Source organism: Mirounga angustirostris, unplaced genomic scaffold, assembly GCF_029215605.1.
Source record: "Mirounga angustirostris isolate CCGP_5_RB_7025 unplaced genomic scaffold, mMirAng1.0.hap1 SCAF_5, whole genome shotgun sequence".
Classification (NCBI taxonomy): Eukaryota; Metazoa; Chordata; class Mammalia; order Carnivora; family Phocidae; genus Mirounga; species Mirounga angustirostris.
The window spans coordinates 156,460,342-156,487,663 of NW_026991713.1; the positions used below are offsets into that span (position 1 = coordinate 156,460,342).

At 42.6% G+C, this 27,322-nt stretch overlaps 3 protein-coding genes across 12 annotated transcripts in view; 2 read left to right on the forward strand and 1 right to left on the reverse strand.

Annotated features, from left to right (window-relative positions):
* The window catches only part of LDAF1 (lipid droplet assembly factor 1), a 31,878-nt gene extending 24,292 nt beyond the window's left edge, over window positions 1-7,586 (forward strand). For 2 of the 6 annotated variants that reach the window (XM_064592774.1, XM_064592773.1), the window contains exon 6: window positions 309-3,309. In XM_064592774.1, coding sequence (XP_064448844.1) covers window positions 309-441 — 133 coding nt within the window. In that variant the 3' untranslated portion in view covers window positions 442-3,309. Of the gene's footprint in view, window positions 1-308; window positions 3,310-7,276; window positions 7,354-7,446 lie in introns of those variants that run through there. The other 4 variants (XM_064592776.1, XM_064592779.1, XM_064592772.1 and 1 more) reach the window with 4 other exon arrangements.
* The window catches only part of ANKS4B (ankyrin repeat and sterile alpha motif domain containing 4B), a 36,326-nt gene continuing 12,390 nt past the window's right edge, over window positions 3,387-27,322 (forward strand). For 2 of the 5 annotated variants that reach the window (XM_064592766.1, XM_045875113.3), the window contains exons 1-2: window positions 18,622-19,286; window positions 19,491-19,540. The gene's annotated coding sequence lies outside the window, so the exon portion shown is untranslated. Of the gene's footprint in view, window positions 3,667-18,621; window positions 19,287-19,490; window positions 19,541-27,322 lie in introns of those variants that run through there. The other 3 variants (XM_064592768.1, XM_064592767.1, XM_064592769.1) reach the window with 3 other exon arrangements.
* Window positions 7,395-19,259, reverse strand: ZP2 (zona pellucida glycoprotein 2). Its single transcript, XM_064592780.1, has 18 exons — window positions 19,198-19,259; window positions 19,020-19,108; window positions 17,990-18,073; window positions 17,506-17,600; window positions 15,773-15,925; window positions 14,937-14,978; window positions 14,420-14,581; window positions 13,593-13,689; window positions 13,318-13,499; window positions 12,629-12,755; window positions 11,802-11,989; window positions 11,627-11,718; window positions 11,404-11,528; window positions 11,055-11,244; window positions 9,704-9,839; window positions 9,533-9,629; window positions 8,873-8,953; window positions 7,395-7,556 (listed from the first exon to the last, which is right to left on the reverse strand). Exons 1-18 carry the CDS (start codon window positions 19,257-19,259, stop codon window positions 7,411-7,413), a joined length of 2,148 nt encoding a protein of 715 aa, XP_064448850.1. The 3' UTR covers window positions 7,395-7,410.

Sequence of the window (27,322 nt, forward strand, 5' to 3'; positions counted from 1 at the left end):
TGCCCCTATGTCGGTGCTGGAGCTTCAAGCCCCATTTGAAACCCTTAAAACAAAACAAAACAAAACAAAAACAGCAGGTGGAAATGGAACAAATGTTTCCTAAAGAAAGTACTTAATTGTTGAGCCAGAAGAGGGAGCTCATATCCAGCAATCTGAAGCTGGCTCAGCAGAGAACAGCACTGAGAACTGGAAGAAACTGGACTTGTGCATCGTAAACGTTAATGTGCATCGTACAAGGGTCCTGCTAAAAGGCAGATCCTGAGTCCGTAGGTCTGGAGCAGGACCTGAGTTTCTATGTTGCTTATCAGTTCCCAGGTGAAGCCTTCCACAGACCACGCCTTGGGTAGCAAGGTCATAGAAGCCCTCTTCAATCCTGTCTTCCTGAAGATGTCACACCTGAGGCCAGAGACGGGCCACTGCTTTACCTACGGCCACTGTTAGTCTGCAGTGCCTGGGCTGGAACCCATGTTTCCTGCATCCAGGGCTTACTTCACGGCATCTTCCCTGCTCCTCTGACCCTAACAGCATTAAGGTGGGGGGAGGACCCATCCCTAGGTATGGAAGTGAAGAGACCATACTGTCTGCTTTGAATGTTTAACCTCAAAAATATACACTGACGGTTATTTTACCAGCAGAAGATGCGTTTATTTGGGAATAAAAGAGAATTGCAATCTTTGACAAACAAGCTGCGGCAAAACTGTAGGCAAGTCCAGGAAATAAAGGAGAGACAGGCTTATTTATTTATTTATTTATTTGAGAGAGAGAGAGAGAGAGAGAGAACAAGAGTCCACGAGTTGGGGGAGGCAGAAGGAGAGGGAGAGAGAGAATCTCAAGCAGACTCCATGCTGAGCGCAGAGCCCGATGTGGGGCTTGATCTCATGACCCTGAGATCATGACCTGAGCTGAAATCAAGAGTCGGACACTTAACCATGGCACCACCCAGGCACCTCAAGGCTCGCTTTTTTAAGGAGAGAAGGGGTAAGTTGGGAAGACTGTTATGAACTAGAAGTCCATTAGAGGAACTGGGAGTTGGAAGTATAGTGGCTTCTCATTGGCTGTTGCCTGGTGGGTGGGGGTGGGAATGAGGAAAGTAGCTCTTCCTCTGGCTGAAGTAGAAGAGTGGTATCTATGTTCACAGTCACGTCAGTCTCTTCCTGTTGGGTCTGCAATTGAGTTGGGGTGGTAGGGCATGGGAGCTTCCCCTGCCAAAATCTCCTGACTTCATTTAGTGGGGTTTCCCTTTATTAATTTTCACAGAATTGAGCTTCTTTGTACTATATTTTTGGTTCAATCACTTCCCTCCCCTAAGGACCATGGGAATCCAAAGATGAATAGAATAAGACTCTGGTCTTCTTGTGCCTTGAGGGAGCCAAAGCAAAGTAAATTTGTTAACAGAAGGTGTTCTTATTTGTGGTTTATGCAAATTTGGCTATTAATCCAAAAGAAAGCTTACATGTAACTTGGTGTGTTCTTATAGATGCAAATTATAGCCATAGTCATTCTTCTAAAAATAAAGCTTCTTTAATCCTGAATCATTTTGAATACTTTTACCTACAAGAAACAAACTGCCTCCCTAAAAAAAAATAGGAATCCTTAGCATCTCACTAAACATGAAAGATTGTTGAAGAACAAAATTTCAACTGAGTAAACTTGAAGATCTAATTGGTTTTATGAAGCAAGTCATGAATCCCATCTAGCATGTAGAGGGGAGCTCCGAGGAGTTGTAGAAAATGGAAGGTTTTTAAATAGGAAGGAAGGTGGAGCAAAGATGTTATTAGCAAAAGAATATATTGCTTTAGGCAAGGTCACTTTCCCTTAGAGGGAAGGGCTGGGTGACCTCATCTTCCTTTGGGGAATGGAGAGGGCCCATGTGATAGATTACCTCATTGGTGCTGACTAGAAAAGTCCTGACTGACCAGTTAAGACTTCATTTCTGGGGGAGGTTAAAACTGCAATGAGATTAGATATTAAGCTCTGGTTTGGTGACTTGGCCTAGCACGAGTTCCTCCTTCGGGAGGCCTGTGGCTTTCTTTTTAACAAGATACAAGTGATTGCAGGGTTGATTCAGATAACACAATGAAGTAATCAGGAATCGAGGTTTTCCATGTTTTTACTCCACCATTCTCAGTGTCATTAGGCTTGTTTCCTCATGGTCACAAGATGGCTGCCACAGCTCAAAGAATCACAATGTCACACAACCACATCCACAGATAGGAAGAAAAGGGGTTAGCCTTACATACCTTTTTTTTTTTTTAAACCAGTAAGAAAAAGACAGATGCCTCCCTTCTAATATCCCTTTAAATCTCATTGAACAGAACCATGTGCCTGCTGGTAGCTGATCTGCAAGGGGAATGAGACTTTATCTTGATTATTTAGCACCATCAGGGTATATCCCCTAGGGATATACGATGCCATTCCAGAACACAAAGTTCTCTTTTTAGGGAAGAAGGGGTTTCTGGGACCCAATTCAATGCATATGGGGGTTTCCCCACACCACCAAGCAATTCTCTGGTGCCATTTGGGTGTCCTACAATTCAACTCAATTCTGTCACTATCTACCTGGAGATAGCATCAGATCCCACACGTTAAGGGCTCAGTCCTACAAGACTGTCCCCACCCACCCCACCTTGCTTCAGATGCCAGTCACAAGTCCAGGTGGTTACCTGTGTTTCTGATGGTCTGGCTACAGATGGGAGGTTCTAATGTCACCCTCCTTGGGTTTGATTGATTTGCTGGAGTGTCCCACAGAACTCAGAGAAACAGTTTACTTACTAGATTACTGGTTTACTGGTTTATTATTAAAGGATGTAACTCAGGAACAGCCAGATGGAAGAGATGCATAGGGTTGGAGAAAGGACAAGGAACTTCCATGTCCTCTCTGAAAGCACCATTCTCCCCAAATCTCCACGTGTTCTCCAACCCGGAAGCTCTTTGAATCCTCTGCTTTGGGGTTTTAATGGAAGCTTCATTATGTAGGTGTGATCAGTTAAGTCACTGGCCAAGTCCCAGAAATCAAGGGGGTAAGACTGAAAGTTTCTACCCTCTACTCAAGATTGGTTTCCCTGGCAAGCAGCCCCCTTCTCTAGGTTATCTAGGGGCTTTCCCAAAGTCATCTATTAATGGAACAAAAGGCTCCTTAACTGCTCTCAACACTTAGGAAATTCCAAGTGTTTTAGGAGCTCTGTGCTAAATGGGGACAAAGACCAAATATATATTTCTTACTATAAATCACAATATCACAGGAAAAGAAAGGGGGAAGGAAACCCTTTTTGATTAAGCAGCCTACAGTATCAGTCCCAGCACACTCATGAGTGTTCTGGTTGTGTTTTTTCACAAAGCAAGATTCCTGGGGTGTTGTGTGATCAAAGGTCGAGACCAAGGAGAGGTTAGCCAGAACTCTAACCTCTGGCAGGGAAATCTACTCTCAAGAGAAGAAGTGGTACTTATGCTACCTAATAGCCCAGCCTACACACACTGGAGTCCATCAACTCATCAGGCGGAAGCTGCTACGGATATGCCAGGCACTGCATGTTCTACCTTCTGCGGACCCCCTGTCCTGCCCACAGTGAGGTAACTTCCCACCCCGCTCACCACCACCTTCAAGCCAAAAGGAATGTAACCCCGTGGATTTCCTGCTTATCGGCACAGCAGAGAGCGCCATAAAAGGTAATTCTCATTCTGTTACCTCAGTGGGTTACAACTTCAATTCCCATCTCAGGATGGACTTGTGTCCTCAGCAATTCTTCAATTCCACCAGGATATACTATAGTTTAGAAATGAAGCTGATTGCAACTTGAATCTGCCACATCCTTGAAACAATAAACTGCTCCCATGTCCTTAATCCCTGTGTGTGAGCAACAATGTGAGTTTGTAACACGTTGTCTGTGACAAAGTTTGCCAGCCTCTGCCTTTGTCTGATACAGCGATTCTTACCCAGGGGTGTATGTCAGAATCACCAGAGGAGTTTGTATTAGTTTCCTCTTGCTGCCGTAACAAATTACCACAGGGCCAGTGGCTTAAAAATAACCAATTTACTCTGGAGGTCAGAAGTTTAAAATTGGTTTCACTGGGCTAAAGTCAAGGTGCCAGTGAGGCAGGTTCCTTCTAGAGGCTCCAGAGGAAAGCCCTTTTCCTGAACTCCTTTAGCTGAAGAACTGTCCACCTGTTTTCCTCAGCTGGTAGCCCCTCCCTCGTCCTCATGGTGCATCACTCCAGTCCCCACTTTCATCGTCATATTGCCTTTTCCTTCCCGTCGTCAGATCTCTCCCTGCCTCTCTCTTAGAGGGATCCCTGTGATTGCAGTTAGAGCCCAGCTGGATGATCCAGATAATCTCCCCATCCAGGACCCTTAAATGAATCGTGTACATAGAGTCCCTTTTCCCATGGAAGGGAACATTCACAGGTTTCTGAGATTAGGACATGGATATTTTGGGGCCATTATTTGGCCTCCCACAGAGTCTAAACATGCTTAGACCCCCCTCCTTGAAGATTCTAGTTTAGTAGGTGGGGTCAGGACATGTATATTCTTCAAAATATGTGCCTGATTAAGAATCTCTCATCTAGCACATAGCTTTTTCCAACCGTCAGTTGCTTATAATTTTATTTCTGAGGTTTTATTTAGTTGATTCCAGTGCTGACTGGGCAGCACATACGCCAAGACTTTGACTATTGACTATCTCACTGAACCCTCACATGCTTTCAAAGTAGGTTTTGTTTTTTGTTTTTAAGATTTTGTGTGATCTCTACACCCAACATGGGGCTCAGACCGACAACCCCAAGATCGAGTCACATGTCCTACTGACTGAGCCATCCAGGTACCCCCAAAATAGTTTTTTTGATTTTTGTCCCGTTTTTACCAAAATAGGTTTTATTCTCATTTTACAGATGTGGAAATAGGCTCAGAGATTGTTCTACCTGCCTAAGGTTGCACAGCAAGAGAGACATAGATCCAGAACCCAAGCCCAGCTCTTATTCTAGAATCCGAGAAATTTCATAAAACCGCCTGAGTCAGCAGAATGGGGCAGGGAAGGAAAGTTCAACATTAGAGGGAACTTCCCAAGGCATGCGGGTCCATTCCCAGCCCCCATAACCTCTACTATCCGAACTGTTTGGTAGAGTGTTAGACTCCACATGCCCCTCATCTACCTCCTGGGACCTTTGTGATAATTACAGCTCATCCCTACTGCATAGGCGAGATTGCCACCATGAGTCTGGGTGAAGGAGCAGCCTCCTGTGACTTGAGCTCACTTTTTCCCCACAGTGCTAGGCTGCCTCCCCCATGTACGGTAGGATGTGAACCTTCAGAAGTTGAGAACATAACTTGAATCACTCATTGTACTTGTTCCAGGCTACCATGGCAACAAGTGTTCATCCCAGCAGCTGCTCCACAGCGAGCTTTGCTTTTCTCTGAGTTTGCTCCAGCGCTGTGGCAAATGTCAGAGCCAAGCCCTGCTGTGGGGGCAGCCTGGGGGCCGGGTCACCACGATCCTGACCCGCGGCACTACACAAACAGGCCGACTTGGAGAAGAGAGGCTCCAGCTCCTTCATCAAGATAGTATATCTTGGACCAGCTACCCTAGGGCCTAAGTTGCTCTTCTGTAAAATGTGTGCATTTCTAGCAAAGTATTGTTGGTAGGGACTCATGTATTTGTTTCCTATTGCTGTTGCAACAAATTAATACAAACTTAGTAGCCTAAAATACTGGGGATTTTACAACTCTGGGATTCAGAAGTCCAAAATGGGGCAGCAGGGCTGTGTTCCTTGAGGCTCTAGTGGAGATCCATTTCCTTGCCATCCTTGCTAATATTGGCTGCCCACATTCTGTGGATTGTGGCCCCCCACTGATTTCTGCTTCCATTGGGACGTCTTCTGACTCTGATCCTTCTGCCCTTTTTATAAGGACCTGTGTGATGGGGGCCTTATTAGGTAATATCCCCATGTCAGGACCCTTAGCCACATCTGCAAAGTCCCTTTGGGACCATGTAGAGAATATTCAGATTCTGGGGAGTAGGAGGTGGACCTGGGATGGGGTCCACCCCAGGTTGGGATGGTCATTATTCAGCCTACCACCGGGTAACAGGAAACCCCTTAAGTGGCCAACTTTGAAATGCCATTTAAAAAAGTACATGCAAGCACATGCAAGGTTTCTGGTTCTAATGTGTAACACTTCACCTTGTCAGTCACAGAAAAGCTCGACTCCAAGACCATTTACCATTAGCAGATTAAGGCCTTACTCCCTTCTAAAGCTATATCCAAAGAATGGCTTTAATGAGATCGTTTGAACTTTTGACCCTTGTTACTCTAGAAAGACCAGATCTCTCGCACAGATCTTCCCCACACCAGGGCTGAGTTCTACCATATTAATCTCAAAGGATTTAGAATGAGAAGGTATATTGGAAGAAAAGGAGGAATCCACCATTAAAGAGCTGCAGTATATGTAATATTCTTTCCTTCTTGAGGAAAGAATATTAAAAGTCAGAATGACTACTCCCAATTGAGGGTTGAAAAAGTCTAACACATTGAGGACTTTGTTTTCACCTCCCAGCCCTGTACAGATATTTAAAAGCTTTAGGACTTTTTCCCTAGCAAAATTCTTGTTTAGATCTAGGTTTTTCTAGTTGAAGGATACAATCGAGTTCATTTCTGTATTCGTTATCTTGAAGATAGTCTGTTAGAGCTACAGTGTGAAGCAAACACTAGTCATATTGATATAATTGCAGTGGAAAAGCTGGGGGGACCCTCAGGGGAAAAAGGCTCAGGAGGAGGGAATAATCAAGTGTAGGTAGTGGGAAAGCAGCTTTTCAGGCTCAGCTAAGGGGCTGGTGTACAGCTGTGGAGGCTTAATGAGACTAGGACTGTTGTGATTGCCCCTAAGAAAACCAGAACCTTATATTCTTTTCTGTCCCCCAAGGGAGATTGCTGTTCTCAAATTGCATGATGAATACAGGGAACAATAACTGAATACCTTCAAGTTCTCAGGGCAAGTTTCTTTCAAAGAGTAATTTGAGTTAGGAAACAGTGAAGCACAACACTAAATTCCTTGGGAACACCTGGTTACTCTGCCCTTCTGGTGACAAAGGGTGACCTCTTGTCTCCACATCTTGCATATATGATGGAGGGGTGAAAGACTAGTCATCTAAAGGCAGCCCCAGAGCTGGGCTGTAGCTAAGACCTGCTGGTTGAATTTTGTGGCACTGCCAGTTTGGGGAGTGGAGGTCAGAAAACTGAAGGACAGGAAGCAATTAAGTCCTGAATTTCCTTATTTGCATCTACACAGCCTACACATTAGGATTGTGGAAAGGTTCTACCTTCCTTCTACAAGTGTGACCGCAAGAAGCCATCCTTGAACTCCATGTAAGTTTAATGAGGTAAAAGCAGGCAGCTTACTTCAACCACTTTATTTGAAAATCCTTAGTGATTTAACATCATGGTTCTTTTCTTGTGCAGGTAGCTGATGAGGCCTAGAGTTGCCACCAGGCCTGCTAAGGCACCCACAGCCACCACAGTCTTAAAAGCAACATATCCGGCAGCCCCGTGCCCTTTCGAGTCCACAGCATCTGGGAAGGAAGCAGACATTCAAGTCTTAAGATCATTTAAATCAAAAGGCCTAAGTCGGGGCGCCTGGGTGGCTCAGTCGTTAAGCGTCTGCCTTCGGCTCAGGTCATGATCCCAGGGTCCTGGGATCGAGCCCCGCATCGGGCTCCCCGCTCTGTGGGGAGCCTGCTTCTCCCTCTCCCACTACCCCTGCTTGTGTTCCCTCTCTTACTGTCTGTCAAATAAATAAATAAAATCTTTAAAAAAAAAAAAAAAAAAGGCCTAAGTCAAAGCCTGAGGGTCCCCAGAGAAGTGAGATTAAGCCTCAAAGGATTCATTTGGGAAGCTTACAACCTGGAATATAATCTACTCTTTGAGCCAAGCTCCTCCTCTCTACTCTGCTCCCGCGGCTGTTCCCAATTCCTACTTGCTTTTATTAATCTAAAAATCAGATGAGTCAACCAACACCAGGAAAGAACCTGTTTCAGCCTATTTAACATTATGGCACTAATAGAAATGGTCCCGAGTGCATGATTTCTTGCAGGTTGTTAGGGATTTAAGACAGCTTACTTTCAAATTGTAGGCCTGGGATGAAGATATGGGATATTAACAGGAACACAATCTAGTACAGACTGAAGTTTGGCAGTAGTAAGGCACATGCCTTCTGACCTAATAGTTTCACTTCTAGAAAGATATCCCCCGGGGGCACCTGCGTGTTTCAGTTGGTTAAGGGTCTGACTCTTGGTTTTGGCTCAGGTTGTGATCTCAGGGTTTTGAGTTTGAGCCCCCAGGTTGGGCTCCGTGCTCAGCCAAAGTCTGCTTGAGATTCTCTCCCTGCAATCTCCCTGCCCCTCCAGTTTGTGTTCTAAAATCTTAAAAAAAAAAAAAAAAAAAAAAAAAAAAAAAATCCCGAATTTGTGTAGTAGGCTAAGATTTAAGAGCATTCTATTGTGGCATTAGTGACAAAACTGGAAGTAACTAGATACCCGAGAATGAGGACTGTGGCTAAGATAGAGCCATGTAGATGGAATCCGATATAGCTATTAGCAGTGAGGTAGTTCTCCGTACAGATTAAGTGGTTCTAACAAGTTAAAAAAAAAAACATACAGCAAGTAGGTAGAACATATCAGGATTCCACTTGCGTTAAAAGATTTTTTTTTTTTTTTTTTAAAGAGGGATTTTTGGATGAGTACACAAGAGACTTAAAGGTATGGCTAGGAAGAGAGACTCATTTTATTACTTAGGATTACTGTAAGCATGTAGTATTTGTGCATAGTTAAATTTAAACATAAATCTAAGATCTTGAATCCAGGAAGTACCCTAGGCTTTAAATCCATACCTCTGAGTGAAGAGCCATCTGACAACAGGAGGATGGGTCCTGGGAGACTTACTATCATTTTCTCTTCAGTGGCACCTGTGGCTGGGGACAGAAAATGGAGTTAGTGTCTGACCTCTGGAATAGGGACCAGTGGAGAGAGGTGTGTCGATGGACTTCTTAGAGCACATCTCCGCCGAGTCCCCGGCTCTATGTGGGTTTTCCCCACCTTTGCAGGAGAGGGCATATACTTTACTGTAAAAACAGGATAAACTCCAAGAATATCCCAAGAAGATTAAGTTCCCAGTTCACCTAGACTCCACAATAGTAACTTTTCAGAGTCACCTCTGCAAAAGATCAGGCTCCAGTCCATGTGCAAAACCAAACTTGCCCATAGTCTGATCAAGAACTTGCCATCTCAGCCTTATCATATGGGCAGGGTGAACTGGGCTGAGAAGGTTTCTTGGAACACGTGAAGAGTCCTAACGAAGCCCTCAATTCTTTATTTTATGTGAACACTACACCACACGTGGGGCTCAAACCCACCAGTCCAAGATCAAGAGTCAAAGTCTCTACTGACTGAGCCAGCCAGGTACCCCACAGCCCTCATTCTTAAAGCTTCCAATTCTGAAAGGATAAGGCTTGCTTTGAGGACTCACAGTAACAAGGACTTGAAATTTTTACCTCGCCGCTGTCTGGATGACACAGGGCAAGTCACAGAACACAGAGGGGAATCAGGAGAGAGTTGATTGCAGATTAACGCACTGCAGTGGAAGTAGACCTGGAAATAGAACAAGAGTGAAGTAGAACTGATGCACTCACATTCAACCTGTCCCGGGTGGCTTAATTGCTTACCAGGCTAGAGAGCACTTGGGCCTCTGATACAAAGGCAAAGGTCTTCACATCAAACCTCTGATAGTGATTAGGATATGTCACAGAGGAACCAACCGGATGGAAGGTGGTTCTGTAGTTGTCCAGGTTGTATTCACAGCTGGGAGGCACACACAAAGGAAGAACATCAGCCACATTATCCACACTCCCCCCAGCCCCCTGCCCCAAGTTTGACTCAACACTTGCCCAAATTCATCCATATATATTCTAACACCATCCAAACTGTTCTACCTTCTACCTGTGCCTTTTATTTAATATACTTTCTGATGTGGCCTATCCAACAATATCAAGTCATGAGTTATACATGCCAGTTCTATTTTTCTAGCCTATAGTAATACAATTTAAGTATCTATTTGTTTGCCAGCTAAACCCATCAGGAGCTACTAAAGTGCTGTATGTAGTTCTTCTCACTGGCTTAAATTCTTCCTACTCATCTGAGTGCCTAGTGTGTCCCAGGCAGTTAGTATAGGTCCGTGACAAAGGTAGAGAACTCCTGCTACTTTATCTCCTTGATGACAGTTGAAGATGATAGCTATAAGGAAAATTGCATATTAGGTGGGGCTACACATAAACTCCAGGTACACTACTGTGCCAGGATTAAGGGCTTAGCAACAGATTACAACAGCTTCAAGGAAGGTAATGTGCAATTTCCATCCAGGTGCAAATGCCTGCAGGCAGAGCTCCCAGGACAAATACCAATTATTGAGTGTGTGTAGTTACAACTTAATAGCATTATGGTCTTCAGGCTAGAGTCAGATAGGCTTTCAAATCCCACCATTTACTAAATATTACTTTGGGCTAGTTATTTAAGCAGCAAGCATGGGTTTCTTCATGAAGTGAGGTGGCTAGTATATTTCACAGAGTGGTGAGGTTCAAATAATGCATGTGGAGTACATAGCACCATGCCTGGCACGTGGTAGAATAGGAACTGGAGATCTATTCTCTCCAGATCAAGAGTGTTGGAGCCAGACATCCTTGGGGAGGATCTGATTCTTTCAAGTTCAAGGGTAAGAGGAAAGCATGAATCATGCTATTGGACTAAGGACTGGTTACTAATGAACACAAAGATCAGGGCCTTTGTGACAGAGTGCTCTTCTGAAACCCAAGAGGGTTTTAGCTCTTGTCAATTTTGTTTCTAAAAGTGTTTGTGTTCGTTTTTGTTTGTTTTTTTAAAATAATCTTTACCCCCAACATGGGGCTCGAACTTACAACCCCAAGATCAAGAGTCACATGCTCTACTGACTGAGCCAGCCAGGTGCCCCTTCACTGACAATTTTTGATTAGCTGAGCTACCTTATGGGTTGAGAATACCTACCCATCCATGATAATATTCCACTGGGGGAGTGAGTCTGGGTCCATGGTGGGTGTTGCCCAGCAATCATCTAAGACCAGCTTGATGTTGGGGTCAGCCCTATTAAGGACTCTTAGTTCCAGGTAAATTGGTTGGCGGAGGTATCTCACCACGGGGTACTCCCTGTCCCCATAAGGTTGAAGGTAGGATTTATCTGAAATGGAATGGAAACATCCTCACTACTCAAGTTGTTGATGGTGGCAGTAGGAGCTAAAGCATCACTAGTGCTCCATTAGTCTGGCAGCATCAGAAAGTCCAGGCAAGATTTCCTTGAAAGTCTTTAGGCAGGATTTCTTAGGTTGTGAGGTCTCACCTGGGTAGGTTTGCAGGCTCAAGGCAAGTGGACCTGGCCTCACTGAGGCCATTGGAGGAGGAAGACTTTGGACATCGGTCTTTATTAGCAGGTCATCTCTGCTGTAACGGCACTTCACAGTCATTCTGTAACAAATGGGGGGAGGGGGGAGGTGGTAAGATGAATTTTAGGTTAGAAGACGGCTTTAATTTAATGTGGAGCTTAAGTAGCAATTGCATCACACCTGAATTCACTATCTCTGGAAATTGTGCGTGGAGGGAGATCCGCCCAGAGAGCATGTATTTCATTTTCATAAATGACTTTGTCATCCTTGAACTTAAAATTAGAGAAAGGTTAGAAGTGGGTGACCAGTGATCTTACAGTCTAGTCTTAACACCTCACAGTCTGCTGGCACTCACCTTATATCTTGTTCCGCATCCGTTCAGGGGGATGTGAAACAGTGTCAGCCCTTGAGATGGAACCTTGAAGGTAGGTCGGCAGGACGAGTCTCCCACCCTGAGGGTATCCAAGTTTAGAGCTGGTTTTGTTTGGTGGCTGTAGACCTTGACATCCATAAACCCATCCTGGGTGCACAGGTCACCTATAACTAGATGGTGGTAAGAGTTTAAAGAAACATGTCTGCCATGTTAATGGTCATCTACCAACCTTCAAGTATGGATGAAGAGACCTGTAAGAAAACCCTGAGGGGCTAAAGTGAGTTGAGGGTCAGATTATGGCTTCGAGTGTAATGCCTTGTGTCATTATGTCCCTTCTTACAAGACTCACAAATCCTGAGTGGTCTGGGGAAGGGAATGGGGGGTGGGAGGGTAGTTGATGAAGGAACTAGTTTTTCCCATTGGCTTGACTGGATACAGGTTAAGTAAGAGAAGCACAGGGGCAGAGCCAAGACTGAACCAAAAATACCTACTCCACATCCTTGAGGAATCTGTAGGCATTTGGGGCAGTCTTCTAAACTTTTGTAGTCCTTCTAGTTACAGGTTGGAATCAATCTTATTTAGGTGGTGGGCTCAGGCTCCTAATGCAGAACATATCCAGGCTACTTAAACATGGATCCGTTATAGCGAGATCTACCCGTATGTATATTTTGAAGGTGTTCTCTTCGGGCTCTGTTATAGCAGCTACACGGAGATTTCTGATCTGGTCAGTTTCCTCAGAGTATAAGTAAAACAGGGTCTGAACCTGTTTTCCCATATACACAAGAGCTAAGGGACAAAATGTTTCTTACCTATAGAAACCGGTGACTCACAGACACACTCGGGATAAACCACCATGGAAACAGTCTCCAGTTTAAAGGCAAAGGTCAGCTTGAGTGAAGCTAAGTAGAACTGATTGGGTAGGCATTTTTCAGAGGACTGAAATGAGACAAGAATTTCGATTAGCAGCCACAGGCCTGGGGGCCCAGAATAGCCCACAATGAGGCAGGAAGTTAGTACACTATATACCTATAGGGCACGCTCCAGAATTGATCAGGTTTCCCTTTAAACCAGAACAAGAGAGCCTATCACTTCTCCAGATCAGGATGCTGTCCTAGGCAGGAAATTTATTGCTTTAAACCCATGCCCTGAAGCACCCAGCTCTGCATGCTCTTTGTACTAGACACTAAAGCCTGAATTAACAGATCCAATTCCAAAGAGCCGAGTCCTCTGCCAAGCCAGGTCTGAGTAAAAAGGACGCTACAAATGTTGTCAGTTGTTATTGCAAAACACACATACCCCGACATAAGATTACTCTGCTGTCCCTGGCAATTGCATCTGTCAAGAACTCACTTAGGCAAAGTGATCAACTGAGGCCTTTCCGAGTTTGAATCCATTATATGGACAGTTAGAATTTATGGTCAAGTCATCAGCTGTATCCTAAAGACTGTACTTCAAGCCAGGCTTCCATAAAGCTCAGTGGTTCATGATGGGAACATACTTTCATTTTGAGAAGAGTTTTGCTGAAGTGCAATCTCAAGCCCTTGGATTCTTCCTTCTCAATCCCATGGTCGTGCAGCTGGCTTACAGCAAAGTTCCTGTTTTCAAAGCTCACGGATGTTAACTTCCCAGGAAACTCTGGTATGGTGAGCGTCACGTGTGTGGCATTACAGGTCACGGGATCTAGAAGGAATGGCCGACACAATGCCTATGATCAGCTTTCGTCCCCAAAACAGTGTCTCCCACAACTGGAGCTGCCCTTTCCTAGGGCCTTACCTGACAAACAAAGCATTTGTGTTGTTAAGATGAGCTTCTGCCCAAGAGATTCTTGTATCAATTTCACAGGTGCTGTGTAGAGGTGACTGTTACCTTGCTGAGGGTGGGGTGGAGGGAGAAACATTTTTAAAGACAACCGTTTACTTGAATTTCTAACCAATGCTAGAAGAATTGCCAGGGCAAACATATTCTCAAGTATCGGGCACTATTTTGGCCTGAGTAGAATTTAAGCATTTTGTCCAGATACTGTTCATCAGGTGCTACGATTACAAGATTTTAAAACTAGAACACCTGGCCAGTTAGCGTTGTCTAATGGTAGGACCTGTAGGTGATTTCTAGGCAGATGTGAGCAAAAGCTGTGGTAACAGCACTCAGAAAGGTTTACAGGACTCTGCGTGCAGTTTATACTCAATGTGTAACAGGACTGTTCTTGTAAAAATGGCTGACATGTAAGCTTGCTTAGGTGCCAGGACCTGTTCATTAATTCATTAATTTCACGTCTTGATTGTTGGCCCCAAAAGCACTAATTCCTACAGGAGAACCATATTATAGGAAAATGATAAAACAGAACACCTTAATTCATAGAAGACTTTAGTACCACCCTCTATCATATTATAGAATGATTATACATCAACGGGAAGAACGGATCTGTTTTGTTCACCCTTGTATCTTTAGTCCTCAGTGCAGGGCTTAGCACATGGCAGGCATTAAGATAGCTGTGAAATCAATTGTATTCTCAGTTCATTTGAAGACATGGTTGAGAGGACACTTGGACTTAGAAATACTGGTCTGTGCTTGGGTGGTGGTACAAGAAGATTCACACCTACCACATAGTGAGTCACTCCAGTGGCACTGAATGACATTTGGATGCTTAGCTTGTTCTTATCAAAGAAGAAATTATATCCTTGTGTCATGGCCTCCTTAAAAGTCAGAGTTTGGACTTTTACACCATCACTAACCTCCATGATCCATCTCAGAGTCTTGTGTTCCTAAAGACAGAAGAGTCATTTAGAGGGCTGGTGCTCCCCTTAACCCTAAGACTATTTGTCATTTTAATATTTTATTTTTTATTTATTTTTAATATTTTGTCAGAGAGAGAGAGCACGCACAAGCAGGGGGAACCGCAGGCAGAGGGAGAAGGAGGCTCCCCGCTGAGCAAGGAGCCTGATGCAGGACTTGATCCCAGGACTCTGGGATCATGACCTGAGCCGAAGGCAGACGCTTAACCAACTGAGCCACCCAGACATCCCACATTGAATATTTTAAGTCAGGATTGAAGTTAGGTTACCTTTACTATAAACTAAAGGTTACTTAGGTCTGTAATTTAAAAAGTTACTTCCATACCGCATTTTCATCAGCCATGCCAGGAATAACATTAAAGGTAAACTGGAAGAAAAGAAACCATGATGTGAGGCTTTGAATTGGAGGAGCAAGTTTCTGAAATCACGCTACCTGACAGTATGTGCAAAACGCCCAGAGGAACTGCTATGTAGTTCTTACACCAAAAGGCCTGGTTGTGGTGTATACTAAGAAAAGGCACAGGTCCAGTCATGAAAACTAGCTGTGCCCTTAGGTATCATTTCATCTCTGAGCTTCTGATGCCATAAGGCAATTGGAAGATCTAAGCTCCCTTCCAGTTTTAAGTTAAGACAATGGATTCTTAGATGCACATTTTTTACCTTTGTCCATAGGAATCAAGATTTAGGTCAAGCCATGCAGTTCTATCATTGTTATAACAAAGTATGAATATATTTTATTTGTCCATTACCAATATTAGTTATGTTAGACTACAAAATTCCTGAATATGTGAATGGAATGTTTTTTTTTTTACTATATCCTATCATCTGGCATAGAACCTGGGGCATGACAGCTATTCAGTTTGTCAAATGATTATTAATGTGATTGCAGCTACCAATGGAATCTTTTCTACTGCTAGGTATGATGTGCTGAGCACTGTATATACCTTCTCAATTCTCAGTGCCACCTATGAGATTATTTCCCCCTATTTTAGACTTGGAAACAAAGGCTCAGTGTGGTTAAGAAATCAATCCAAAGCCACTCAACCAATTAGTAGTGAATACAGGATTGTAATCCTGATCCTGTTCCTAACCCCAGCTCTGTGTAGACCACCACATTTCCCCTACAGTAGCCATGAGAAGCAGTCAGCCTGCTTCACTCACAGACATGGAATCCTTTGTGCAGATAGTGGATCCTGCATGCTCATGGGTTTCTTCTGCTTGCACAACTGGACAGCTGATCGGATATATGAAAGCCGTATGTCTTGAAGTAGTACTGTTGTCTGTGAGACTGATGGTCACCTGGTGCTGGCCAAACTGTATGTAAATGGCATGGTAAGAAGAGTTAAGTGCTGGGACCTCTGTGGGAAAGGCAATTCCATAATACCATTGGACCCTGCTGAGTGGCAAAATTCTTGAGGTTACCAGTACCACAGGTTCTGGAAGGTACCTCATTCCTCTATCAACAGACTCTACAGCTAACCCTTTTAGATATCCCAGGAAGATTCCTGTCTTGGCAGCAAATAGCTCCCTGAGCTTCAGGCACTGGAGTTCTATTTGAGTTCTTCTTGACATTTACCTTTGTCTGAATAGCATGGTTCTGGCTAATTTGGGGCCTCTACCCAAGTCATTCAAACATGTATTGAGTACCTATGTAGCAGCCATTGTTCTGGGTGCTGGGCAGAGCCAACTTTGATATTTCCCTTGGTTTAGGGAACTTATAGTTTCAAGGGACAGCCACCCTTTTTCTCTAAAATATTAATATCTTAGGCTTTTTTAGGCCACATTATTTCTAGCATATATTTTTATTTTAAACCCTTTAAAACCTAACCATTCTTAGCTCAAGGACCATCACACACATGCACCCGTGCATACCATGGGCTACATGGGGCCATCCACAGGTTTTAGTTTGCAGACCACTGTTCTATAGGAAAGCAACTCTAAGCTCTCTAAAAGTTGGTAAGGGCTATTTGAGAAAGGAAAAAATTACTGAAGATCTGCACCGTGGAATTAGATGAAGTGGCCAGTTAAACAGATTTCTACCATGTACCTCAGACCTAAGTCATGAACTAAATGAACTAAGTCTATACTTTCCAAGTTCCCCAAGTGATTCTTTGTGCACTACAAGCTTGAGAACTGCTTGGCGGGTTTCTTTTTACTGCTCCCAATAACCCCGATTAGTCAGTACTGTTGCTTGGCAATAGAGAAAACCCTATTGCTCAGCTGCTGCTTGCCTTCCCACACCTGTTTTTATAGCATAACACCTGTTTGCCAGCACCAAAATAGCCTTCCATTTCCCATGGAGGTTACAGATCAAAAATAGCTCATTTTGAGCATTTGTTGTATCTTGTTGCTGTGACAAGTTCTTCATCTGCATCTTATCATTCATCTTTAGATACCCTTTGGAGAGGGTACCATAATCCCCCTTTTCCAGCGAACAAGCAAAGGCTTAGAAAGGTTAGCTCTCTTGCTAGAGATCTCAACTAGATAGTGGTAAGGCCAGGACTCCCACCAAGGCCCCAACTTCAGGGTTTCTCAACCTCAGCATTATTGGCATTTAAAGGGGGCCGCCCTGTACAACGTAGGCTATTTAGCAGCAACTTCAGCTTGTATAGACAGCCCCCCACTCCAGCTGTGGCAGCCAATAAGGTCTTTAAAAGGTCTCCAAACATTGCCAAATATCCCCTGGGCAGACAAAACAGAAAGCAAAAACAAAAAGAAAAACAAACAAACAAAAAACACAACAAAAACAACCAACCACCACCACCAGGCACATTAACCACCCCTGGTTGAGAATAAATGCTCTACCCTCAAGCCTATATCCTTAGCTAGTAGGGTGACTAGTAGTAACTACTAGGATACTACCTCCGAAATCACTCCTCAAAGCGATTACTTACTACTCTCCTGGCACAGGTCTCAAATGGGGCCTTCAGGGTGAGCTTTTCTGGGTCCAGGATAGAAGTGCAGTTCAACAATTCAAAACTAAAGGGATCTACAGAAGCCAGAGCAAAGGGCCAAAAAGTACATTTCAGTGACAAAGTAAACCAAAGCTACATAGCCAAGACTGCCAATCCATTTCTAAGCTACTTCAAATCACTTCCCTTTTTATTGTCCCATGTGGGTGACATAACCCTAGCTTTGAGAGATGCTGTGATTTGCAACTAAAAATTTCCCAGGGGATTCTGAGATAAGACAAGTTTCTAAGGAAAGACAAGGTCTTCCACTCTTGGTGGCATCATGCAAATCAGGGACCCCTAGGGCATCATGGGAATTGGATGCGAGTTGCTCCCAAGTATGTATTCTGTTCACCTGAAAAATGGGGCTAGCCTTGAGCCAAGGGCTTTCTACTAAGACTAAGATAAGAATATACACATTACCTACCCACCACAGATGCATGCCATTTTTTGGTGCCCAGATTCCTTGGAAATTCCACTACCATTCTATTTTCATAGCAAATGACAGTACCTGAAGAGCAAAGGAAGCATTTAGGGTATCTCTGAGCAGCAGGAGGCAGGATTCCTACAGAAGTGTATGGAGGCACTTCTTCTCCAATAGGCATCAAGGAAGGATACCATTTGAGAGAGGCAAAGCTTGACCCCCACCCTAAAGGAGCTCACAGATTGGTGGAAAAAGATATAACTACTGTGCAAGAAGCTGTAAGAAAGGTCCCAATTAAATGCCTGGGGCTTTCTGAAGTTCTAGTCTAGGTTTAACCATGCATACAGGGACCAGGCTAGAACCTTGACAGTGAAGCCGATGGAGGTGGGAATGGTAGGTCTGTGAAGAATTGGAGAACAAATGTTCTGTCTAAAGACTTTTCAATTTGAAGTTTAAAAAAAAATGCCCTAAGTGGAGCACCTGGCTGGCTCAGTCGGGAGAGCATGAGAGACTCTTGATCTTAGGGTCATGAGTTTGAGCCCCATGTTGAGTGTAGAGATTATTTAAACTTCAAATAAAATGCCCCACATAAGCCAAAGGACACTTTTTAAAGGCTAAATTCTACCTATAATCTGCTACTCTACATCCTCTCGCTCAGGTGAAAGTTTGAAAAGCTCTTATAAGTGGAACAGCTCCAATTTTGTCTGTTATGCTGATGCTTTCCTTAAGCACAAGTTTGTATTTGAAAATGATTGCTCCTAAAGATGGGCGCTTAGCATTGTGTTTTGCTGTTCTTTGGATACCATAACGCTTGAGCAATGAGGGAGTAGAAAGTAGTACAGGTGTATTGCAAGGTCTTTTGTTTAGCTAGTATAGCAAGCCCTAGGTAAGCAATGGAAAAATCTATTGACTTGGTCAAGGTAAGAAAGGGGGTGAGTGGAGATTGTCTGAGCCATGTTTAGGTTTCCTGGCTATCCAGTTGCAACCTGTTTTAGAGATGCTAAGGGCATTTCCCCTCCCCCAACAGGCATACCTGGGAAGGCAGGATTCCCCAATTGAATAACACCTATTGAGTTCACTGAAGTCACAAGGATGAAGAATAAAGAAAGTGACCTGTAGGTGCTAAAAGGGGATTGGAGAGAGTTAAGGAGGAATGAATTTCAGCAGATAAGGCCATTGTGTTCCCTCCCTCTGCTGCCAGGATTACTCACCTCCAATCTGCACTAAACCAGCTTGAGGGACTCCCACCATCTCCTTTCCGTCTGCACGCCATGGCCAAATGTATCACCAAATCAATCAGGTAGGTGGGTGGGCGCCTCTGTGCTTTTTTTTTTTATAGCAGAAAACAGGATGTGACCCTGCCCTCTCCCATTGGAGACACCTGAGTCTTCCCCAGCCCTCCCAGCTGAGAGGGAGGGATTTGGGACAGGAGAGGCTTTCTGGAAGGCCTGAAGGAAGCATAGTTCTACCTTTTCTGACACTTGCGTTTCTGTTATTCTACCAGGTGCTCCGCGGGCCTGCCATGAAACCAGAGTTCCCTGAAATTGGCTCCAGGTGAATGAGTTGGTGTTTTTCTCCATAACACTGGGCAAAATTAGTTTCCTGGGCGAAGTATTTGCAACTCCAATGTAGAGAGAAAGAAGGCGGTGGGTTTTATTGAGGAGAGAATCTCTCTTGTTCATATCACCTTTCCTTTATGTAACCCCTAGCCTTCGAGCTATGGTGAACATTACCCTGGCAATGTGCATGCAGTACCTTTACAGAAAATAGATGATATATTATTTCCCCCAAGTATAAACTTGAAGCATACTGCAAAAAATGCAGACAATTACAGAACGATATAGAGAAAAGGAAAAAAGTCACCTGTAATCTTGCCACTGCTAATATTTAGATATGTAACTTTACGGACTTTTTATACAAACACCACACACACTTAAAACCAACAACCTGGGATCAAAGTGTAAGTTCTGTTTCGTAACCTGCTTTTATTATTTTACATGTCATGGACATTTTCTATATCAAACATAAAGATCTCCATTACCATTTTTAAGGTTGCATCATGTTCAATGTCTAGACAAATCAGTGTTTAACTGTTCCTAATGATAGACATTACAACAGCTTCCAATTTTTCATCATCATAAACCATAATATGATGGACATTCTTGTATATTTCCCTGCTTCACCCTTGGGATGAATTCCTGGAGGTAGAAATTCTGGGTCAAAGAGAGTAGTGATCTAAATAAGAATGTCATATTATGTACCAGTTGGGAGTTTACACATGGGGAAACTGAGGCAAAGCAACTTGCCCCAGCCTGTTGGCAACTGACTGTCAGAGCCATGTTGAGAACTCAGATTTTCTAAGGCCTAATCAACATATCTTTTCAGCATCTTTCACTGCAATTTGAGACACCTAGATGTCTGCAACCCATGTTCTTTTTTTAATTTTATTTTATTATGTTATGTTAGTAACCATACAATACATCATTAGTTTTTGATGTAGTGATCCACGATTTATTGTTTTCGTATAACACCCAGTGCTCCATGCAGTACGTGCCCTCCTTAATACCCATGTTCTATTAATAGGTGATTAGTGTTCAAATTCTGTGCAAGGCATGGGGTCACATTTGCAATTATTGATTTATGTGTTGTCTTTGTGGTGTAACCCTAGGAGTAATTTCCACTGCCTGTTACAGGTGTCTGAAATACAATTGTAGGTTAGAGTAGTATTTCCCCAACTTGCTTGATTAAAACATCACATGGGGCTCTCATTAACAGCACAAATTCCTGGGTCTCACCCAAAAGCTGTGGAATCAGGCTCTCCAGGGGAGGGTCCTGAGTGGATGTATTGGTTAACAAGCACCACAGGTGAGTCTTAAGATCAAGGAAATTTGGCAAATACCTGGAGGGAGGGAGGCAAGAAAATGAGTGGTTGCTAGCAGTTAACTTCTTCGTGGGAATTAACCCATTATGTTATATGGAATTGGGGAGCTGGAGCAAAAGTCAGGACAAGCAAGTCTCTGGGAGTAGAGATGGTGACAGGATTTAGATTCTGAGCAGAGGCACGATAGCAATAGTTACTCCTTTCCTCTGAAGTATAGTTTCCAAAAAGTGACACCTTTTCTGCAGATGTGAAGGTATTCTACCATGATGGGTTAAGGCTGTGATGGGAAGGCAGGAGAGGATGGAGTGTGGGGGGAAGATTCAGAGAGACCTGGTAAGAAGGTGAGAGAGGCAATAGGCTGATGTGTTGCTCCACCTTCTGAGGCCCTGCCTCCAAGCTCTCTTCCCCCCTGGCCCCCAAACTGTGCTTTTTCTCTAGAGTGTTAGGTCTTGCCTTAGAAAGGGTAGCTCTGGTCTCAGCCCCAAATTGGGGGTTCTGTGAGGCTAAGGGGCAGCACAAAAGCCCTGAGCAGGAGGCATGGAGAGAAGGAGGACCACTGTGGGCGCTGGTGAAGGTGGTGAGCACACCAGAGACTAATTTCATTAGCACACTTTGCTAATCACTACAAGGTATTCCCTCTCTCTGGATGGGTCTCTCCCAGAGGGTCCTGAGGTGACTTACCGCTTGCTAATCACCAGGCATTTCTTGAAGGGAATTTTAGGTTGTTATGCACGAGAACAAGGCAGTGTTGTTGTCTTATTTGGGCAAGTGCCCTCCTTACTTCTGAAAACAGTTCTTATAAGCAACAGTTTACGATTCTTAAATTCCAAGCTTCTTATTTTCTACAATATAAACATATTAAAGACAACCTAAATGTTATCATCAGGAGATGGTTAGATAAACTATGAATATCTTCAGATACTGAAATGAATCTGTGGATTCAGGTGGATCTATGGATGCTGATATTGAAGATGTCCACAATGAAATTGGAGTTTTAGAGGTGTATAATTAATGTTTTCATATTTTACTTAAAAAAAAAGAAAAAAAACTACGTGTGTGTCTGTATATTTATGTGTCTGTGCATGGGTATATAAATGTGTATTTGCATTGAAAATCCAGGAAGGCATTTCCAGAGAGCTAACCATGTTACCCAGGGGAGGAGACCGTGCAAGTAATCAGGCAGTCCAGCCAGTCAGGCTATGCTCGCCATTTACAACTGTTGTCGGTTGTGATTGATTTGTGCTCTCATTCTACTACTGGTTGTAAATATATGTACTATATCATCCGTAGGAATAGGGAGGTGGGAAACTCCTGTTTTTCTGACTTCATTTTTTTCTGTATTGATTGAATTGTCTTGGTGATAATATAACAATTAAAATAAAGTGATAACAGCCGTAACAGTAGATCTGAGTTGTATTTAAGTGATCAGTGTAAGCCATAGGATCAAAGGCTCATGGGTTCAAACTTCCTGGTATAAAGGTATTAACACTCAAGTGAGTGGATTTGGCTCATGAGGCTTCTAAAGTCCATATCCCTATTGTAAAATGAAGAAATGATGCCTAAGAGGTTTGGTAACTTGCTCAAGATCATATAGAAAGTTAGCAGCAGAGCTCCAGTGATAAACTAGGTCCTGATGTCCATTCCCAAGCTCTTTCTAATTCGTTATGATTTTCTCATTCTCTTTCTGTCTCTCTTTCTCTTTCTGTGTGTGTGTGTGTATGAGGGGGTGTTTTAAAACTCCGTGCTTCTCTTGCAGTTTCAGTTAGCTTTAGAAGAACAAGATGGCATTAATTAGAATTTAGCAGTGTAAGATAAATAAGAAGTGTAGAAACTTCTACCAGCTATGCTAATACAGCTTAAAATAGCTTTCAAATGTCAGATATGAATTTAACTTGGGAAAATAAGTTAGACTGTGTCAATGAGAATGTTCTTGAACATCATATGGTAGTTCCTTCAACAGTATAACTATACAGTGTTAATGTCATTTTCCCCTTTGGTTCTTTAGACAGATCCAAGTTGAATAAGCCTCCTGATAGTCATGGGCTCAGAAAGAACTAGGACAAAGGCATACGAAGCTTCATCGACCTGTAAATATAAAGATAGGGAAGCTTAGGGAAATGGGTGACAGAGAAGGCTCAGAAGTTCTAAATAAAAACCCATTTGTATACAAGTATAAACACAGATTACTCCATAGGTAGTAGCTAGGGCAGTGGTTACCACAGAAATAGAGAAAAGATCTCCTTAGCAATGCAGCATATTCCTTTTAGTTGATATTAAAATTCTGAAGCTGATGTGGAGATCTGTTGGAAAAGTCACAATCTTCCACCTCTTCCTGTACTCCCATCCCTTATAATATGTTTTGAAGTCAGCTTATTTTTAATTTTAATTTTTATTATTATTTTATTATTTTAAAAATTTTTATTTACTTATTTTTTTAAAGATTTTATTTATTTATTTGACAGAGAGAGACACAGTGAGAGAGGGAACACAAGCAGGGGGAGTGGGAGAGGGAGAAGCAGGCTTCCCATGGAGCAGGGAGCCCAATGTGGGGCTCGATCCCAGGACCCTGGGATCATGACCCGAGCTGAAGGCAGATGCTTAATGACTGAGCCACCCAGGCGCCCCTTCAGGTCAGCTTCTTCCCTGTGCCCTTCATTCCCCCTTGAATCTGGCTGGTTTGACCAACTGAATGTGGTGGAAATGGCAATATGCCAGTTCTGAGCCTCGCTCTTTGGAGGTTTTTGTATTTAGAGGTAGAGCCTCTAACTTAAACTGAGATCATTAGGGTGGGCCATAATGCAGTATGACTGGTGTCCTTAGAAGAAGAGGAAATTTGGACAGAGACCTACACCGAGGAAAGACAATGTGAAGACACAGGGAGAAGATAGCCATCTATAAGGGAAGGACAGCCGCCCAGAATAGTCCCCCACAGCCCTCAGAAGGACCCAACCCTGCTGACACTTTGATTTCAGATTTCTAACTTCCAGAACTATAAGAAAAAAATTCTGTTGGCTAAGCCACCCAGTTTGAGGCACTTTGTTGTGGTAGCCCACTAGAAGATAAATACATATTCTCAGATTGAAATACAACTCTGTGTGACTATAAAATATGTACTCTTTTTACTGTACCATGGTAAGGGATAGGACCAAAAAACCCAAGTCCTAGTTGTTGTTGTTACTGAGGAGAAAAATGCAGAGGAAAGAGAAGTTTCAAGAAAATGCAGTAATTATACATCTATGATTGACCTAAAGAAGGCTCCCCTTACTACTGCTTCTACTCTACTTCTGCTTCTATTTCCAGTAGGATGACTACTAATTTACATTCATTGAGTAATGATTACACACCACACCACTATGTGAAGTATTTTACAACTACTAACCCTAGTTACTTGCAACAACCCTGTAAATAATCTGTAAATAATATTAAGTGCAATAACTCTGTGGAGTTTTCTCTTCATTTTACTGGTGAGGAAATTGAAGCTCAGAAGTCATCTGCCAAAATTAATGACGGAATCTAATTTCTGGTTTAGTGTCCATCAATCTCTAACTTAAGAATCTTAACCATTACTGTATTAGAGTTTTGTTTCAACACAAGGCATGGTGTTCACATTTGCCTGGTTTCCAGTCCAACTATCAGCTTTGAGAGAGTTGAATGGTTTTGATGGTATTTGATGATCTGCTATCGGGTGCTATAACATACCTCCCTTGTGGTAAATTCTGCCATCTTGAAACAAAATGGCAGCTAATACAGGTTTTCCAATGATCATTGTTCTTGCAATTTTTGTAAGAACTTAAGCTTTGGGTAAGGATTCAGGTCGTATGATTTTATTGATTGACGTCTTCAATTCACAGAGCCAGTAATTAAATAGAGAGGGGAAAAGGCAAAAGAAAAAGAAAATTCGTCTAGCTAACAGAACCAGTTGATTGAAATGTAGAATTTAAATTCATGGTCCCTGCTTAGACTATCCAGCATTCACATTTTAAAGAATTTGTTTTTGGAAACCTTTATAAAACTCTCCACTGTTACAATGTAATGCCATCTGGGATTTAGCATTTATAAAATGTGCAGTTAAGAGATGCCAAGAGATTCCTCATGCAAACCAGATGGTACAATAACAGCTCTGTCTGTTTTTCTGGCAGAGAAACGGGGCTTTGAATGGCTTGAAACTTATGTGAATAAATTAAGCCCAATCAATACTTCAGGGACATTACAATTTCAATAGTCGACTTACCCACCAAATATTTTCATAAATGTTTTCATTTGGAGAAGAAAAAAACCAAAAGGGCAGACAATGGTTCCTTTGATCGCCTCATATTTGTATTTGACAATGTTTCTAAGAAAAATACCACCAATGACCTTCAACGTGGGAAAGAAAGTTTCTCCGTATTTTAAGAGTGATGTATGTGTTTAAATGAGAAGCAGGGTTGTTCAATCTCTTTTGAATAGGAAAAATCCACATCAAATATGTTGAAGAGTTTTATTGCTGTGCTGAAGAGGAAAAAATACATGTGTAAGTGACATTTTCTGGATAATGGACTTGAAAATGTCTTTACCTCAACAGGTAGGTTTCTCACAAACCCAAGTTCAGCACATAAAGTCGTGTATTAATGATTCCTCTTATGCCCTTGCTTAATTCCTTTAAGTTTTCTGTGTAACAACAGGACTTTTGTAATCCCTTTTAATTTTTTTCACTTTCTGTTATTGCTTTTATTTTCATTAAAATTCATAATAAGATGCTCATTAGCTGAAGTAATCTTGTTAAAAGCAAACGTTTTGCTTAGATCTTTTCTTTTTCCTTATTAGGTGAAAATGTGCTTCCCCACCATACAAGTGAATTTCCTCTGTAATTAGGCATGAATAGCTTTGGAGAACAAATACAGGCTGCTTTTGTGAAAACCAGATCTCTTGAGGTTTAGGGGGCAATCTCATTAATAAAAATATGTGTTTCTGGATTGCACAAGCCATTGAATTTCTTTCCCAATTAGCAGTGAATGGTTTTTCAGAACAAAGGAGAAGTTTGGTTTCCACTTTGCTGGCATTGGTTTTCCTTGGGGTAGACTGGAGGTACCAACTACCACTAATATTTGTTCCTTCCATCTCTCTCCCTGGGCAAAGAAACACACAGGACTTTGTTTTATAGATAAGTCAGAATCCTAGGTAAATTCTCCATTCAAGGGCTACTTCCTCTTAGCCAGGATTGGACTCCAGGGTAGATAGGACAATTGTTTATAACACTCAGCTCTCAGGTAGCTGGGCGGTGGCAGGAGAGGCTGTAAAATTATAAACACAACAATGAAGAGTGGACAATGCCTTTGCTTTGCATGGAGGAGGAGATCCATTAGTGAGAGACTCTCCAAGTGCTTTCCCTCGGGGCCCAATTATCCCTGTTTTCTGTGGGTCATTGGCAAAATGAAGTGTTTGGGTCAACAGGCCTCTCAAAAGTGAAATAGTTAAATGCTCGAAATGTCAGGTATTAAGTGAGTTTTTAAGAAAACAAAGGAGGAAAGAAAGCCTACTCCCTTTGAACCTAAGTGGCAGCCAGAGGGACATAGAAGTCACTAGCTGGATGTTTCTCTAAAGTTATACTAATATGGCAGGAGTATAGGCAGGTGGGGGAAGGGCAGGGTTGGTTACAAGAGAAAGTTGTTGAGGGCCTTGACTTGCTCGGTAATAGAACAATTGAGGAGAAGGTCATGGACATTTAAGTCTGACCCTTAAGTCTCTCCACCAGTGTGTAGGGCAGATATTCTTCTCTGACCTTCAAAGAGCCCAGCAGCATCCTGTCGGAACAGACTCACCTTCTTTCCACAAGGCCAATTACTATCAAAACATAAAGTCACAAGCCACAGTTGCCCCACAATTCTCCAGACCCCTCATGAGCAGTTAGTGTCTAAATTATATGCAAATCTGTCCTATTTTCATTAGTCTCTGCCCTCACCATCTTCTACCAATTTTGTTTCCTTTGTACTTTGAGAAGTGCAGTAGAAAATAAGAAAAATTACTAAGTTTTACTTCTCTCTCTCTCTCTGCTCCCTTAGCCACAATCACATGGCTTCTTTACATTTGTAAAACCATATTTTACAGTTTGTAAGGAATTTTAGCTCATTTCACCTTTACTATTATAAGCTTAGATGATGATATGATCATGAACAATATTCCCCGATTTTATCCACAAAGAAATGGAGATTCAAGTAGATGCTGTAAGTTCTTCTAGATCAAATGGACTTCAGGTCTTCTCGGTCCAACCCTCTTTTGTCAACCTCATCTTGAGGGAATGGGTTAAGGAGGATCTTCAAGTTTGGGATTTATTTCTGCTTTACCTCCCCTTCCCAACCCATTCTTTTTCTTTTTTTTTTTTATTATGTTATGTTAATCACCATACATTACACTATTAGTTTTTGATGTAGTGTTCCGTGGTTCATTGTGTATAACACCCAGTGCTCCATGCAGAACGT